The sequence below is a fragment of the Pinus tabuliformis genome, chromosome X, assembly GCF_031772625.1.
Source record: "Pinus tabuliformis cultivar Carrire ecotype Pingquan chromosome X, CPIR1, whole genome shotgun sequence".
NCBI lineage: Eukaryota > Viridiplantae > Streptophyta > Pinopsida > Pinales > Pinaceae > Pinus > Pinus tabuliformis.
In genome coordinates this window covers 1,030,970,455-1,030,987,740 of record NC_142308.1, presented here as the reverse complement: position 1 = coordinate 1,030,987,740, position 17,286 = coordinate 1,030,970,455, and the positions used below count along the sequence as shown (strand labels likewise).

Here is a 17,286-nt window from a genome sequence, read left to right as displayed (position 1 = left end):
TACTACTAATTCCTTCTTCTACTAGCTTGTATATCCTTCCGGTGCCATCCCCATAGTCAAGAAGTGAATAATGTCTACAAAGTGTTCATCTACAATGCACACTGCAAAGAGTTGTGCATCTGGAAACCCTTCCTCCAAATTATTAGGTTCTTCTCATGTTTCGATTCATGACAGATGGTCATGTCCAACATTTAACCTCCCCAACTTCATAATGACTTTAAAGTCACACTCTTGAAATAATAGCAACCATCTGCAGATCTTGCCCCCCAACATAGGCTTGTTGACCAAGTATTTCATGGCAGAATGATCTGTATACTTCTTGAAATTTCCTCCTAACAGATAATACCTAAATTTCTGTAGTGCATAGGCCATGGCAAATCCTTCGCGCTTAGTCATTGAATAGTTTTTCTCAGCCTTTGATAACTTCCTACTTGCCAAGGCTATAGGATGGTCCATTTCTCCTTCTTTTACTTCTGTTAGCACTGCACCAAATGCAATGCAAGAAGCATCCACATGCACATGAAACTTCTTTTTCCAATCGGGAAATACTAAGATCGGTGCAGTAACCATCTTTTCTTTTAGCACATCTAAGTTGCATTGACATTCTTTGTCCCAACAGAATGTCTCGTCCTTCTTTAGCAGTTTCCGCATGGGAAAAAGAATTTTGGCATAAGCTTTAATAAATTTCCAATAGTATCATGTATGTCCCAGCGTTATGCACAGTTGTTTAACGTTCCTAAGGGCATCCATGTTCACAATCACCACAATCTTTGCAAGGTCCACAATCAATCCTTTCTTGCACACAACATGACCTAGCAAGATCCCAAAAGGAACATAGAATATGCATTTTTTCAAATTCAGCACGATCTGGTATCTGCGACTTGTATGCACCATCAAGCATAGACTTGTTGCATGGTGCTTCACTAATCCAAACATCATCTAGTCATCAAAATATACCTCAAAAAACTTATGAATGAACTCCTTGAACGTTGCAATGACTATGTAGGGAAATACCGCAGGCGCGTTCTTTAGTCCAAATGGCATCACAGTGTACTGAAAACAACCCCACTCCATTATGAAGGTTGTTTTTCTTATATTCTCTAGTGAGATCTTGATTTGATGATACCCTGAAAACCTGTTAGTAAAGGAATAGGCCTCCTATCCTCCAACATTTTCTATCACTTCCTCTGTGAATGATGTCAGAAATGGATTGTGGACACATGCATCATTAAGCTTTCGTAGATCTACGCAGATCCTTATTTCACCCTTTTGTTTATTTTCTTGAACCACCATCAGTCTTACCCATTCAAATTCTTCAGCAGGTTCTATGATGCCTACCTCCATCATCTTATCCAACTCCTACCGAATATTTTCCTTATACTTAGGATTAAGAAGATAAGGCTGTTGTTTAATAGGCTTCGCATCTGGCTTCAATGTGATCTTCATAACTCCCAAGTCATGGATTATTCCCCTTAGGTCTGAAAGCTTAGTTGGAAAGAGATCCAGGTATTCGTGGAGTAATTTGGAAACTTTAACGACTGTAGCGTCATCCCAGTAATCTCCAATTTTCACGAACTTCAGTTCTTCCGTAGTGCTAATGTTTACTTGCTTCGTCTTCAAAGGTGAAAAGATGTCCGAGTTTTCTATTTGTGGTCCCTCTACTTTGTGATGCCCTTCTACCTCCGGAATATGGAGGTTCCTGGGATCTTCTTCTTCTCCTTTAGCAGCCATATTCTAGTATTCTAGTGCATGTCACAGCTAGGTACTCCAGTCTGGTTGGGTCCATTCCATGGGTTCCGTCAGCATTCTGAATATAACCACTTTAATTTCCTACAACGCTTCATCGATGGTTGCAAACCTGTCCTCAAAACTATACGGCAATAAGAACCCTTCCTTCAATACATCCCATTTTGTGGTGCCATGGCGGAGCTCTGTTTCAAGATACCATTTCATGGGGATGGTATCCAAGGTATGAGAAAATATGTGTACCCACTCTATTTGTAGTTCTCTTCCCAATGCTTGAGTCCACTTTCCTAAGTGATCGTGTGAATCATCTCTTCCAATATACTTCTCATGCATTCTAGTGTTAGTCTACCCGAACCGTAGCTTCATCATTCTTTTGTAATCTCGCCATCCAATGAAACTATCCTTGTTTTTATCCCACCATCATGCGGGCATAGCAGACAGTGCCAAATCTAACGTTTTGTAGTGGTCTTCAGGGCCTTCATGCTCAAATTCATCCAAAAACAAATCTATGTTAGTTAAACCATCATAATAGGGTTTTTTTACCTCCAACGAGACACAATGCAATGACTTTTTCATCATATTTCATCGCAATGTAGATAATTCATGTAACAGATTCTATCAATGTTCTAACTCTTCGTCTAAATCAGAGGTGAAATAAATATCTTGGTCCCATGAAATCTGCCCATTTGTCATCAGATTGATCTAGTCCCGATCTTGCGCTGTTATTTTGTAAATTTTATCCAATTCATCATCACTTTATTCATAATCGCGGGCTAGTTTAGTATAGCATGCCCCCTCTGCAAGGGTCTAGTGGTACTATAACCCTCAACGAATTCCTTTCAAACAACATAGTCCTCTTCTTCAAATTGATCACTCCATTCATATCGATAGGCCAGTCAATTCCTAGGAGCGCGAGGTAGGGATTACTTTCGTCAACGATTTCTATAACTTCAAAGTCTACCATTGCACTCGCACCTTCAATATCAATTGTTACTCCATACAACCATCCCATGGGGATGATTTTTTGCTAGTTCTCTATTCTGAACTAGATCGGGGACCACTGCAGCACAAGTCTCCCCATCCTTTCCCATGTCTATTTTGGTAATACGTTTGCATCAAACCCCATATCCAAAATTTCCTGGTCCATCTCATAATCCCTATCTGCGTTGTGAGCCTCATCTCTTGGCCTATTCATCCCTGATGCTTACTATTTTTTCTAACCACACGGTGTCCATTAGGGACTTTCTCCTTGCTGGCATATTTATTTATTAATTCCTACAGGCCTTCTATAGCCTTGCTATCGTGCAAAAGCTTTATGCAATTTTCCAGAAACGTAGTGAGTACAGAAGGATCAACCTCTGCAGGTGCGCTAATTTCTTGCATCTTGTACTGGCTTCTTGAGGCGACGGCCTCAGCGAAGCTCTTCTTGGCTTCCATAAACATTTCCTTAGTGTGATCTAGATCAAAGCTAGCTTCTTTCTCTGGTGCTTTGCAGACCCATCCTTCCTCTTCAGGTTGTTTACCTTTATCAGTGCTAGTTGTCATTCCACTTCTTAGCACAATATTAATGCTTTGATCTTCTTCGTGGGGCTTAGCTCTCATCATCTATCAATTATGCATCTACTATTGAGGCTGTGTTTTCTTCTCTTGCATTTTGGCTATTAGCACTAGACAATATTCTATTGTATGGTCAAATTGTCTGTAGTATTGACATGATGGATTTGTAGGATTTTGGAAGTCTCGCACATAGTGCCCTGGCTGTCCACATTGTAGTATATAATCTGACCACGAACTCTATCAGGTCCTCCTCCTCCTCAGCCCCATGCTCGCCCTTGATAACCTCCACGCGCTCCTTCGATGCCTTGATCTGGAGGCTGAGTTTCTGCTTGCATATGGTACATAGGTTTTCTTTCCATCATCAACTCATAGCTTCGACAGTGGCACTTGTCATGGCCCACATATTTGAAGAAGTTACAGAACAATTGTTGCAGTGTCTAGATGAACTTCTAAATTAAATGAGAATTATCCATCACGTGTTGTTCAACAACCTTACAAATAGCACACCATAATGCAGCCCCTACACTCAGCCCTGCTGGGGCTTCCGGCTTTAGGGGAATTTCCCCCCCTCCTGTAATATAATTCATGTACATGTGACAGTGATATTTATCATGCCCATGGCCCTTGCACTTCAAGAACCAGACTTCTTCGTGCACTTTTGGTTTATTCTCCTTGTCCTTCTTCAAAATTTGTAACTCTAGATGCAATCTTGCTAATTGTGAGCGGATCTGTTGTACTCCCAAGTTTGTATCCTCAATAGGGGATGCCTGTAGCCTCATTGCGACCTCAAAAGATTCTTCCTATGTTTCTATCATTTTTTGTGATAGAGAAATTCTCAGCTAGGGCAAAAGTGACATTATAAACCATTCGCGATGCTGGATATCTATGATTTGCATGTTAGCCTCTTTGATCTGACACTTCAACCTCTGATCAAATTCCCAATCCATCTCATCGACTCTCATAATGACATCTTTAAATCCAATCATTGACTGTGAGTCAAACTTATGTTTACTAAAATCTTTGTTTCAAGTAGTCTTAGTCTCTACTAGTGATGCAAGAGGAATATCAAAACAATACTTAATGTAACAAGTTAGCACACGATCGTACAGAGCGGTAACCAATTATTCTTTCTCTATATTTTCATCAGTAATCTGTTGTGTTGTCCATAGAGCATTCACAACAAACCAAAACTTATTTGCATCTTCACATCCTATTACCTTGAAGATCGGCATGTTCATTGCATTCGCCATATTGAAGGGTGGAGGTGGAGGTGCAGTGGTGGGTGAAGGTGTGTGCGGTGGAGGTGGAGGCAGAGGTGGGGGGGATGGATGTTTTGTTCTGGGAATCCCCTGAGTGATTAGTTGAACAATGCTTCACGATGTAGTTTTTCCTACCCCTTCGTCATCATTTGAATGGGGTCCAATCAAAGGACTATACTATGGTCCTAATCCTTCGTGATTTCTAAAGAATCGTCCACTTCACGTAGCTCGAAACATAAAGGTAATGGCATCATTCATTTTTCACATAAAAACATTTTAATCCAAGTATTCAATGCTCTTAAATACTTACCTCACGGTCCCTTGAACAATCTTCACTCTTCTTCGCTATAGATGACTAAGGTATCAATTGCAGATTTTGTAACAAACCCTCCTAGAATTCAATTGAGCCAATAATCGACAGCCCAAGCTATCTTGTTTTCAAAGGCTTCTAGTCATCATACTAATTATGGAGTCCACACTATAGGACAATCAAGCTTCCACCTTCCTCAATTGTCTGTCAATTTTGCTAACCACTCATATAGTTCAATGGGGAAGGTGTAGAAGAAGATCTCATGTATCTTTGTATACAGGTACATGTTCAATCACTCTTCCTTTAGTAGGTGTGGATTCGTTTTTTCTTGTGCCGCAAACTTGTGAATCTTTTGATCCAACCACTTTTCAATTTCTTTCTTGGTTGGATTCCAATGATGCAACATCACACATCTCTTTCAAGCAGATCCTAGTCCCGGCAACAAAAAAATTTGTTGGCTTAGGGGGTCCTGACCCAGGTTAGGAGTTAGCTACGCCAACCAACAAAACCCTACACTACTGGCCCTTCTGGCAAAAACCCGTGTAGCGCAAGTTGCAGGCTCACCCGAAGCAATATGGGGGGCTACAAGAACCAAGTTTCTGCATCCAGAGACTAGTGTGATGTCTTTCAACACCTTGGATCTGCTTTGCGAAGATCAATGAACTCTTAATGAAAATCTGTTTCAACAGACTTCAGACCTTCGCGAAGGACTGCGATCAGTTCTAGCAGACTTTTAACAGTCAATTTTCCTACTTACGCATATCAGAGAGCAGTCCTAAATTAGTGTTCATGAAATTTACTTAAGGCATTAGTAACCATAAAAGGAATTACCAGAAACTTCGGGAAAGTATTGAATATGCATTGCATACATTATTAAGGTGTATTCAAGAGAATCGCGTAGCATTCAATAAATAGTCATAAATCAAGTCATTCATCAACAGTATATAACATAAATAAACATGAACAGAAATATCTAATACTTTTCATAAACTTGTCTTTATTGATCTCAATTCATAGGTTATAGACTCAAAATTTCCCTGCGCACACAGCTGCAGGGGTCCTCACACTCAGCTTCGAACTCTACGTAGACCTCCACGCACTCAGCTATGGAGCCTTTCTTTCCCTATCTAAGTGCAGGAAGCAGAGTCTTCCTGCCTTAGACTCTTCAGTCAACATAATTCCTCTTCTTGCTTCCTTTTTCTTTTATTTTTTCGTACCTCTTTCTTTCGCTAAGACTCACTATTTATAGACTTTTCAATACAATACAATCCGCAGACCATGGGTGAAGCTTGGAACCAACTCAAAACTTTACATAAAACAAGGGGCTAAGGCCCTTTGACTCTTATTCATCTACGTGCTTCGCATCCACAAATTGTGGAGACTTTACATCATTTACAAAATTGTACCAAAATTTGGGTTATCATAACCCTAAACTAACCCAGGGTACCCTGTCCCAACACATCTACGCTTTTATAACAAGACCAACATGTATAATATCAATGGATTTGTGAAAGCAAAAAGGATTATATTATATTTGGGTCCAATTTGGTAGAGGAATTGATGACCAATTATGTGGAAATTAAGAAACATATATTCTTTAGTTAGTTGGTAAATATTACATAAAAAATTCTACTTACAAAGCACATTCAACAATTCCAAAATTTGAGTCTCAGGGTAAAGAATATTTCATAGCATAATTTGTTAGACCTATTAATGGGAACATTAAAGGAAAGCATCCAACATGAGGTTTTTATCTTTAAACCTAAATCTCTAGGGCATACATTAAGTTTTCCAAGGAAATTTGGAAGTAAAGATATGGCCACTAGCAAATTGGGCACTAATAACTATAGAGAAAATCATGCTCACTCTCCTAAACCGACAAGGCTCACTCCTCAACAAATGGATGAAATAAGAGGAAGGGATTTAGTTTCAATTGTGACAAGTATAGTAAGGGGCATAAATGTAATAGAATAAATTATTCTACATAGACTGTGAAGATGAAAAGGAGAAGAAATTGGAACCATCCAAAGATCTAGAGCTAAAAGAGATTACTCCAGCAATATCTTGTCATTAATTAGTCGAAATCAGTACTCCACAAAGCCTCACAATAGAAGGATACATCAAAATAAAAAGCTAAGTATTGATTAATTCAAGTAGTACCCATAACTTCATCAATTACAATTGGAAAAAATATCCTAATTTATTTGTATATCCAACATCAATATTTCTATTAATGACTACAAATGGAGGTACAATCAATTGTTCAAGGAAGTTCCATAGCATTAAGTTGAATGTTGATCTGGACTTGTGCAATAACGCAACATAATATAGATATAAACATAAACACGGAGATGTAATCAGAATAAAACTTCATTTCATTAATATCAAAGAATTGAAATATGCTTACATACAGAATGGAAATAAACTATCTTGGGTGATGGTATCTTATCTCTAAGAAGAGATGTGGCGGCTGCATGCCTCTGAACTATGTTACAATGGCGCTCGAAGGCCTATTTATTATTTAGAAACAATGGAAAACCATAAACATCTAAAAACATAACCCTAGGAGAAGAAGCGCCAAAAATATGGGCCCCCTTGGGGTAAATTGGTACATCAAGTTCCCAGGGTCGTAAATTTGGCATACGATCTTTGTTTGATGCACATGATACCTCATTAGAAATATCTATCCTAGGACTATAAATTTATACTACAAACTTCAACCAAAGACTCTTGTTTTCTCGTTTTCAAAAAAATGTTGTTCAGGGCCTCAAAATGGCTCCGATGTTGAGGAACCAAAAACACCGCCAAAAATAGTAAATTGTGCTACAATTAAGGAAACTGAAAAACTGAAAGAGAACGTGGTGGGGGTCCAAGTGGGATAGATGGGTGGCCCTAAATATCCACATGGATCATTCCTACCCCATTAGGAAGTAATGGTCCCCATTGCGTTGAGTGCCTCCATAAGATGGGGAAACTTCTACTGAACTTGGTCCTTTGTGAGCCACTTGCCTTGGTGGAAGAGTTGGCTAGCTTTGACAACCCAATACAATTGGATATTATATTGGCTTTGTTTTCTATTTGTGTATCCATGATCCAATCAGTTGTGGCATGTTCCATGCAATCTGGGTTTAACTCTATTGGTGTGAGTTGTCAGTGCAATGTCTAATGTCCCTAGTAATGGTGGAAAGTATGGTTGAGGGGAGTCCACATTGAACAATAGGTGTAAGGCAAGGAATGGGGGAATGTTGAGCTCAAATTCATTGTCTCCTATAGCCTTAGTAATTGTGTAAGGCCCATATTGGAGTGGTATGAGCTTCTGATGGGCTCCAGTGAGGTGTTCTTTCTGTAAACGCAACCAAACTTTGTCGGCCACATAAAACTTGTGTCGCACGTGATGTTGATCATTTAATTGCTTGTAATTAGCGTTAGACTTCTCCAAGATGTCGTGAACCTACTGGTGGATATGTTGGATGCGTTCAATAAATTTGGTTGATTTATCAGCTTAAGACAGTACGTGTGTGGATTTTGTTTGTGTAGTCACGTGAGGCATGGTAACATCAGTTGGACACAATGGTTGAAATCCTAGACCCACTTGAAATGGACTATGACTAGTCGAGCTATAGAGAGCTCTGTTATAACTATGTTTCACATAGGGAAGGCTCTCATCCCAGCTTCGTGGGTGCTTGGAGTTGTACATGTGCAGTATGTGCATTATCATCTTGTTGATCACCTCTTTCTTTCCATCAGTCTGGGGATGGAATGCAGTCGACTTGGTGAGCTTGGTGTCTAATAGTGTCCAAAGGCTTGACCGAATGTGCTCAGGAACCTGCTATCCTGATCAGATATAATGGTCTATGAGATCCCAAAATGTACCCACACTCATTCAAAGAAGAGTTTGGCAGTGTCCTCTATTGTGATACTCTTCTTGCAGGCCATCAATATAGCCATCTTAGAAAATCTGTCCATGACCACAAATACACAGTCATTACCATGCTTGGTAGAAGGGAGACAAGACAAAAAATCCATGGAGATGGATTCCCAAGGTTGGCTAGGAATAGGTAGAGCAGTGTACAGGCCCTTCTTCTTGATGGTTGGCTTAGCAATGGTGTAGGTAGTGCAGGATCTCATACACTTCCCCAAATTCTGTCAGAGTACGGACGCATTTTTCTCCACACCAAAGTACCCTGCGACTCGACTGTAGTGTGTTTCCAAAAACAACATGGCACACTCACTTGAAGGAACACAAAGGTGGCCCAGGTAGCATAATACTATGTCCTGAAGGTGAAAATCAGGAACTTGCTTTCCATCTAATAGCATCTAGTATGTGGAGGTGAACTCTGGATCATTTGTGTATAGTTGCATCCATCCGGAGGTCTCGTGGACACAAGAGTTGAGAACAGTAGTCAGTGCTACAACTAGGTGTCAGCTGAGGCAGTCTGCAACATGATTGGTGTTGCCCTTTTTGTATTTAATGTTCAAGTGGAATTGTTGCATATATGTATACCACTTTTGATGGAAATAATTTTGTGACTTCCCTTGGGTCTGTATAAACTGAAGAGGTCGGTGATCAGTGTGGATGACCATCTCCTTCCCAAAAATGTAATGCTTCCACTATCGGCAAGCCTACACGATGGAATACATCTCTTTATCATAGGTGTGGTACTTCTAAAATGTGTTGGGATGTGTCTCACTATGATAGGCCACTGGATGCCTATGTTGGGTGACAACTACACCAATAGCATATTAGGAGGTGTCTGTCTCAATTTCAAATGGCTACTACAGGTCTACCAATGTGAGTACCAGTGCAGAGCAGAGGTGGCTCTTTAACACAATGAACACCTTCTATTAGGACTCGAACCAGGAAAACATTGCTTTCTCTCCACCCTTGGTAATCTTACTCAAAGGCCAAGTGATATAGGAGAATCCCAGCAAAAACCTCCGATAAAAATTTTCAAGGCCCAAATAGCTACAAAGCTCTATTAGAGTGGTTGGGGTTGGGCAATATTGAATGCTTGGATCTTAGTCAGATCCAAATGCATGCCTTGCTCATCTATGTTGTAACCTAGATATTGGACCTAGCTCATGCAAAAGGTGCATTTCCCCAAGTTGGCACATAGTTTGGGTTGTGGAAAGTTTGAAGGACTTGCCGAATGTGTTGCAAGTGTTCTCCCAAACTCTCGTTGAATATGAGGATGTCGTCCAAATAAAATACAATGAATGAGTAGGTGAAGGGTCTCAAGATGTCATCCATTGGCCTCATAAGAGTAGAAGGGGCATTTGTCAAGCCGAATGGCATAACCAACCATTGAAAAAGTCCTTCCTTGTATTTGAAGGCAGTCTTCCATACATTTGTGGGCTCTATTGGAACTTGCTAATAGCCAGACCTCTTATTGATCTTGCTGGAATACTTGGCCCCCTTGAGTTAGAAGGTTATCAATCTGTGGGATTGGATACCTATTCTTGACAATGTTATTTTTTAGTGCCTGATAATCAATGAGAACCTCTAGGTCCCATCCTTATTTTGTACGAGTACAATTGGGCTCCCACAAGGTGAGGAACCTGGTCAAATGTGCCCTTTTTGCAGAAACTCCTAGATTTACCTCTTTATCTCTACATTTTTCAAAATGGAGTGGCGATATATTATCCCGTAGGGTAGAGGTGCTCTGGGAGTCAAATCAATCAAACGCTTGACCTAATAGTGCAAGGTTACCCCTGTGGGTTAAGAGAAGATGTCCTTGTATTATTCCATGACCTTATCCACCTGTTTCTGTCTCATGGATGAACCCTTCCCAAGGGCCATGGATGTGGCAACGATCTTCCCCTTACTTTGAGATTAAATCATAAATAAAACAAATTTCCGAGTGTAGGAGATGATCTTACTACATTGCTTAGCAGAGATCAAAGATATGGAAGCAGGCAGGGCTAGCTCTGGTATCCTGTATAACTTATTACCTAAAGAAATAATAATAGTGTGAAGCCTTGACTCATATACAACATGACACTTCCACAAGTTGGCTAATAATACATCAAAAAAATTTAAAGGAGCAACATCACACAATACCTCATCCATGAAGGGCTTGATGTTGTAGGGAAGGTGATGATGATGGTTGATGTGGAGATCTCGTGGTGAATGTTATGAAACCAGCTCACAAAAATATAGAAAAGATAGATCAACGCCTTAGAAATAAGCCTCTTTGAGGGGGCAACTTCCTTTACATTACACAAATGAACAATTCTTATATGATACAAATGACAAGACCTCCTTTCTATATATATAAGTCTAAGGGGTCATAATATAATCAGAGCCGACATAACAATAATAATGTAAGGGTACAATGATAAAAATAGTGGGCTCCTATGGGGCACAATAGTAACAATATGGGGACTACATGGGTATAACAATATAATAAGGGGGTTTTACTAATAACAATATGGGGTTACACTAGTAGTATAGGGACCTAACATGCCCCTCTCCTTCAAAAAGTGTTGTCCTCAATGCTTGAGTAGTTCTTGATGCTCCTGTATAAAATTCTTATCCTTCCATGTGGAATCTCCAGCAGGTAAGTTCTTCCACTTGATGAGATACTCTGAAATTGATCAATTTCATAGCTGTCGGGTTCTTGTTTCTGTGACTGCTCCAGGTTCCAATATGATTTTTCCTTCCTCTTCAAGTTCTGGCAATATTGTTTGAATTGGGATCTTCTACAACTTTTGAATGAGTGGCCACACTTCTTCATCCTTCTTCTATTCATCCCTTGCTTTATTTATCCAATCTAGTTTGATAATAGAAAGAGCACAAAACAATGCTTCCACATCCTCATCCTTTCTTGAGAGGGCATCTGCAACAAAAGTTTTCTTCCCTTTTCTATAGATGATGTCAAAGTCATAACCAAACATATTTGTGACCCATATTTTCTATTCTTCTAAAGATAATATTTGTTCTAAAAAGTATTTAAGACTATCATGATCCATTTTTACCTTGAAGTGTCTTCCCATTGGGTAAGGTAGCCATTTCTTAAGTGCATGTAGTATTTCCAACATTTCCTTCTCATAAATAGCTTACTTGAGATGTAGTCGTAAAAATACCCAATCACCTACATCAAAAAACATTTCACTGCAATGTTGATCTACCTGTTGTTTCATTCGATTATGCACCAAAGTGGAATTATCCTTTAAAAGTTGGAGAACTTGTTGTTGATGCTCGATGTGATATTTCACTGCTTGAACCCTTTTTCTTCTTGATATGTCCTTCTATCTTTAGAGTTTGAGGAGTGGTAATTTCTTCCAATGCTTTACAAGATATGGTCAGATTCATTTATTGATGCTCGATGTGATCATTCACTTCTTGAACATTTTTCTTCTTCATATGTCCTTCTATCTTGATAGTTTGAGGAGTGGTAATTTTGGCCAATATATTACAAGATATGGTTGGATTCATTTCTTCTTTCTTGATGTGGTATTTCACTTCTTGAACCTTTTTCTTCTTGATATGTCCTTCTATCTTGAGAGTTTGAGGAGTGGTAATTCTTGCCAATGCTTTATAAGATGTGGTCAGATTCATTTCTTCTTTCTCTGAGGTTGGTTCCTGGTGTATATACTCTTCTTTTGATGTTTCTTGATCCTTTTCTTCCTCCTCTCCACAATCAATGTAAAATAATTTCTTCTCAGCACAGTTATGACTTTTAATGTATTTTTTATCACAATTGTAACAAAACCCTTTTTCTCTTTTTTCTTCCAATTGTTGTGGTGTAACCCTTGTAGATTGTGGAAGGCTAGGAGAAACAACACTTCCATATTTATAGTTGTGAGGGGTAGACTTCCTTGTTTCCATAATTTTTCTTTCCACTTTGTAACAAAGCCCTTTTTCTCTTTTTTCTCCCAATTGTTGTGGTTTTGCTCTAAAGAAGGTGATGCTCTTTGTATCCTCATAATGTGCTATAATTTCTTCCGTGAAAATTGACCATGTAACAAGTGGTTTACGATAACAAAGCCCTTTATACCATAAAAATTGATCTTGTTCTAAATATGAAGATGCAATACATACCTTTTGTAATATTGGTACACCATGTAGATCAAAATATTTCTCCATCTATAGTATCTAATTTATGGGATCCTTGCCATCAAACTTCCTCATCTCAATGTTTCTTGATTTTAGGAGCTCGATCTTGAAACGACTATAACTCTGTAATTTCATATCTCCAAGTTTTGAAATTTCTTCCTGTAGTATCTCTCTGAGTTCTCTTTCTAATGCCACAAGTATGATCAGAATTTGATTATCTAAGAAAGCTTTATGCCAAGATTCCCACGATGACATAATTATAGAATAGTTCAGTAGAGAAAAATTGTACGACATGCCATGTATCACTGTTTCTACCTTAGTACCTGAAATGGATATACAGAATACTACAGGAAGTCCTCTTTCTAAAACTTCTTACGAAATTTCAATCTGATGCTCAAAGAGACAGTTATGACAATTTTCCCACGGTGACTTGTTTGGAATGTAATTCAGGGGTCTGCAAAAACCCTAACTTCCTCAGACTATATCTCCGAAAATATAGCGAGACAAGATCTGAAATTTGTAGCCAAGGTTCAGACTGATTTCTTCTCAAATGGGTTTTTGTTTTAGCTTCTGAAACTTTGTAGCGAAAGAGTTATAGTGAAAATCCCACGATGACCTGTTTTAGCTTAAATTCTAGAGCTTGCAAAAACCCTAACTTACTCAGATCATATCTCTGACAATATAGCGCGACAAGCCCTAAAATTCAAACTCGCGATTTAGTGTGATTTTGTCTAAAATGGTTTTTTTTTTTTCTTCTGAAATGTCACAAAAAAACAGTTATAATGAAAATTCCATAATGACCTATTTGGGGCAGCAAAACCCTAGAATCCAAAGCTCTGTTACCAAATGTTATGAAACCAGCTTACAAAAAGATAGAAAATATAGATCAACACCTTAGAAATAAGGCTCTTCAAGGGGGAAACCCCCTTTACATTACACAAATGAACAATTCTTATATGATACAAATGACAAGACCTCCTTTCTATATATAGGAGTCTAAGGGGTCATAATATAATCAGAGCCGACATAACAATAATAATCTAAGGCACAATAATAACAATAGTGGGCTCCTATGGGGCACAATAGTAACAATATGGGGACTATATGGGTACAAAAATATAATAAGGGGTTGTACTAATAACAATATGGGGTTACACTAGTAGTGTGGGGCCTAATAGTGAAGCCACTCGATCGTGTATGACTGCGGGTGTGGTGTCATCGGTAGGCCCAAGTTCTTCATGAACTATACTAAAATTATTTTATTTTGGCCTCAGGTGTCGATAATGAATTGCAGTGACAAATACTTCACCCACATCTGTGAGTGGAAGAGACACTCCCCCTCCTCTGGATCTTCAGGCTCAATCTTCTAGATCTTAGTAATGGCAATAGTTGCACTGGGCTCCACATCAATAATATTCTTCCTTTTGTTATTCCCCTTGTCGGGTTCTAACTCAGAGTCAGAACATGCATCTAACACTGAAGCCTTCAGCTTGGCCACTAGTGACCAATTTTCACGACACTCACTTGTGTTGTGAGTGGGGCTCTTATGGAACTCACACAACTTTCATGTGTCCTTCTTTATCTTCATGGTGTTGTTCTTTGTTTGCGTCCTTGATGGGATGTCTTGGGTCACCCCACCTTGGCTTTTTCCTTTGTTATGCGGTTTGGGGGCACCTTTTCCTTGCTTCAGATTTGAAGATCCAAAGTCTCGCTTCCTGTATTTAAACTTCTTCTCGATCTTGACAGCATATCGGCAAGTGGCACCAAGTAATGAGATGTTTAGGAACACCATATCATCTTAAATATATTTGTGAAAACAACCATGGTACTTGAGTATCAGATGCCACTTAGAATCCTTGATACCCAACTTGGTACGAAGGGTATGAAAAATATTTTTGAACTATGAATGTCTTGGTCCTTTCCCTGTTGTAGTGTGGTCCACTTTATGTACTTATATTCATAGCTCTCGACAGGGTAATACTTCTCCTTTATGGCATCTCAGAAGAAGTTCCAAGTGGGTGTAGTTGAAAATAGTGAAGGTTCCCTCTCGTCCTTCGTCTCACATTAGTTTTCCCACAAGTCCTTCATGTGGGGGTGGTTTTGAGGAGTGAAAAAGTAATATTTTCCCTATTAGAAAAATCGTAAACCGAAAAATACCATTCCAACAGATTTAACCATATATCTATGACATATGCATCTATCTAGCCTTCAAATATGGGAATATCAAAGTTGACTTGTACCTTAAAGGGATTGGTTCCTCCAGAGTGGTTGTCAGATGAAGATGTGTCACCTGTGGGAATTCGCTGAAGGATCTAAGCAAAGTTGTCCATCATCGCATTCCTATATCACTCAAGAGATTCTTCGAGAAATATTTTGAAGGGAGATCCTACTCCCTCGTATTAATTTTCTTCCGCCATGGGAGGACATTGGGGCCAGCAATACTGGTCTTCCAAAGTTCCAACCAATTCGAGCCCTAACTCCTTAAACCCTGGCCTCATTGGGGACATGCAAATAAAAACAGAGAAAGAGCATACCACTTTGATACCACTAATCTCGAATTATGCAGGAACACAAAATAATACATATACAAACATAAACACAGAGATGCAGTAGGAATAAAACTTCATTCCATTAATATTAAAGAATTAAAATATGCTTACATGCAGAATGGGAATAAACTAGCTTGGGCGATGGTAGCTTATCTCTAGGAAGAGATGTGACAACGACATGCCTTTGAAATATGTTGTAATGAGGCTTGAAGACCGATTTATTATTTAGAAACAATGGAAAACCCTAAACATCGAAAAACCTAACCCTAGGAGATGAAGTGCCAAAACTATGGGCCCCATTGAGGTAAAATTGGTACATCAACTTCTTGGGGTCGTAACTTTGCCATACTATCTTCGTTTCACATGCACAATACCTCATTAGAAATATCTATTCGAGGACTATAAATTTCAACTACAAATGTCAAGTAAAGACTTTTGTTTTACAATTTTCCAAAAAAACATCATTTAAGGCCTCAAAATGGCTCAGAAAGTTCAAGACCCGAAAAACTATCAAAAATAGTAAATTGTTCTAAAATTAAGGAAACTAAAAAACTGAAAGAAACAATGGTGGTGCTCCTGGTGGAAAAGGTGGGTGGCCAGCAATATCCACCTGGATCAAATATGGGGAAATATTTTTTGGATATTCCTATGACTTCAATCCAAATTGGTGGTGCTAATGTTGTATTAGAGGTCCAATGGTTAAAATCACTAGGAATAGTGGACATTAATTTTCAAGACTTTTTCATACGATTTTTCCAATAAGGAAAGTAAATTGAACGTAGAGGTATCTAATGGAAACATAGTAAAGTCATAAGTTTTTAATAACATGACAAAATTTCTAAAAAAATAGAACACCAAGGGGTAACTGCACAATTGTGTTCATTAGGTTTTCAAACATATATATCCTCTACTCTAATGGATCTCCAAAAAGTATCAACAATAATTATAATGTATTTGGAGAGATTCCTAAGGGTGTTCTGCCTCTGTAAGAACATGACCATGATATTCATTTGCAACCTAGAAGAGCTATGAAATTTTAAATGAAAACAAAGAAAACTATTTTTTATTGCATTTTTTGCTTATCTCCTTATACTAGGTTTACTCAAATGTCAAGTGTGGGAAAAAATTGGATGTAGAATTAAATTTTTCATCCAATGAGTACTGACTCTATATGCTTTTGTCACCCATTCTTTGAACATCCTGCTAACCTATTTCTGAAGCACTAATAATTAATCATTGCATGAAATTTTATTTTTTTGAACACTATATCTCTAATGGGGCTTGCTTGGCTCATAGTTTGTCATATTAATAGTGAGATAAATTTGATGGCTTTCCCTAAAATTTTATATTTCTTATAAGTTTTCTTTATTATGTTTGCCAATTCTTCCCAGTTGAACACTATACCACTTTATGCAGTATGCCCAATTTCTTTAAGCATGGTTATTTTTAGATTGAATTCCTGACCTAGTAGAGTGAGTCATAGAGAAAATATAATTCATGCCTACTTTGCATATCACTCTTTTACTTGACTTATTATTAGTCCTTTGATTTTTTTAGCAATGGTTAGTCCAACCAATTTTTCAATCCACTTAATGGGGTTGATGTTTTTTGGAATTTTCTGACCCTTGTGATATAGACCCATTATTTGATTTATGATTCACCACCATAATTGACAGTTATTGCTCCAATGACAAAATTCCCTTTTGAAACTGACTCACAATAAACTTCATTACCTTTTCCTTGTAACCCCAAAATTCAACAATCTACAAGGAACCCAAGTGATTCTAATGTGTGCACTTTCAAGAA

General features: G+C 38.4%; 1 protein-coding gene across 1 annotated transcript in view; it reads left to right on the top strand.

The window, feature by feature from the left end:
- The first annotated feature begins 1,920 nt into the window (after positions 1-1,920).
- LOC149143277 (FRIGIDA-like protein 3) overlaps positions 1,921-17,286 on the top strand; it is a 68,881-nt gene continuing 53,515 nt past the window's right edge. Inside the window, exon 1 of the mRNA XM_089451749.1 lies at positions 1,921-1,969. Coding sequence (XP_089307875.1) covers positions 1,921-1,969 — 49 coding nt within the window. The remainder of the gene's footprint in view (positions 1,970-17,286) is intronic.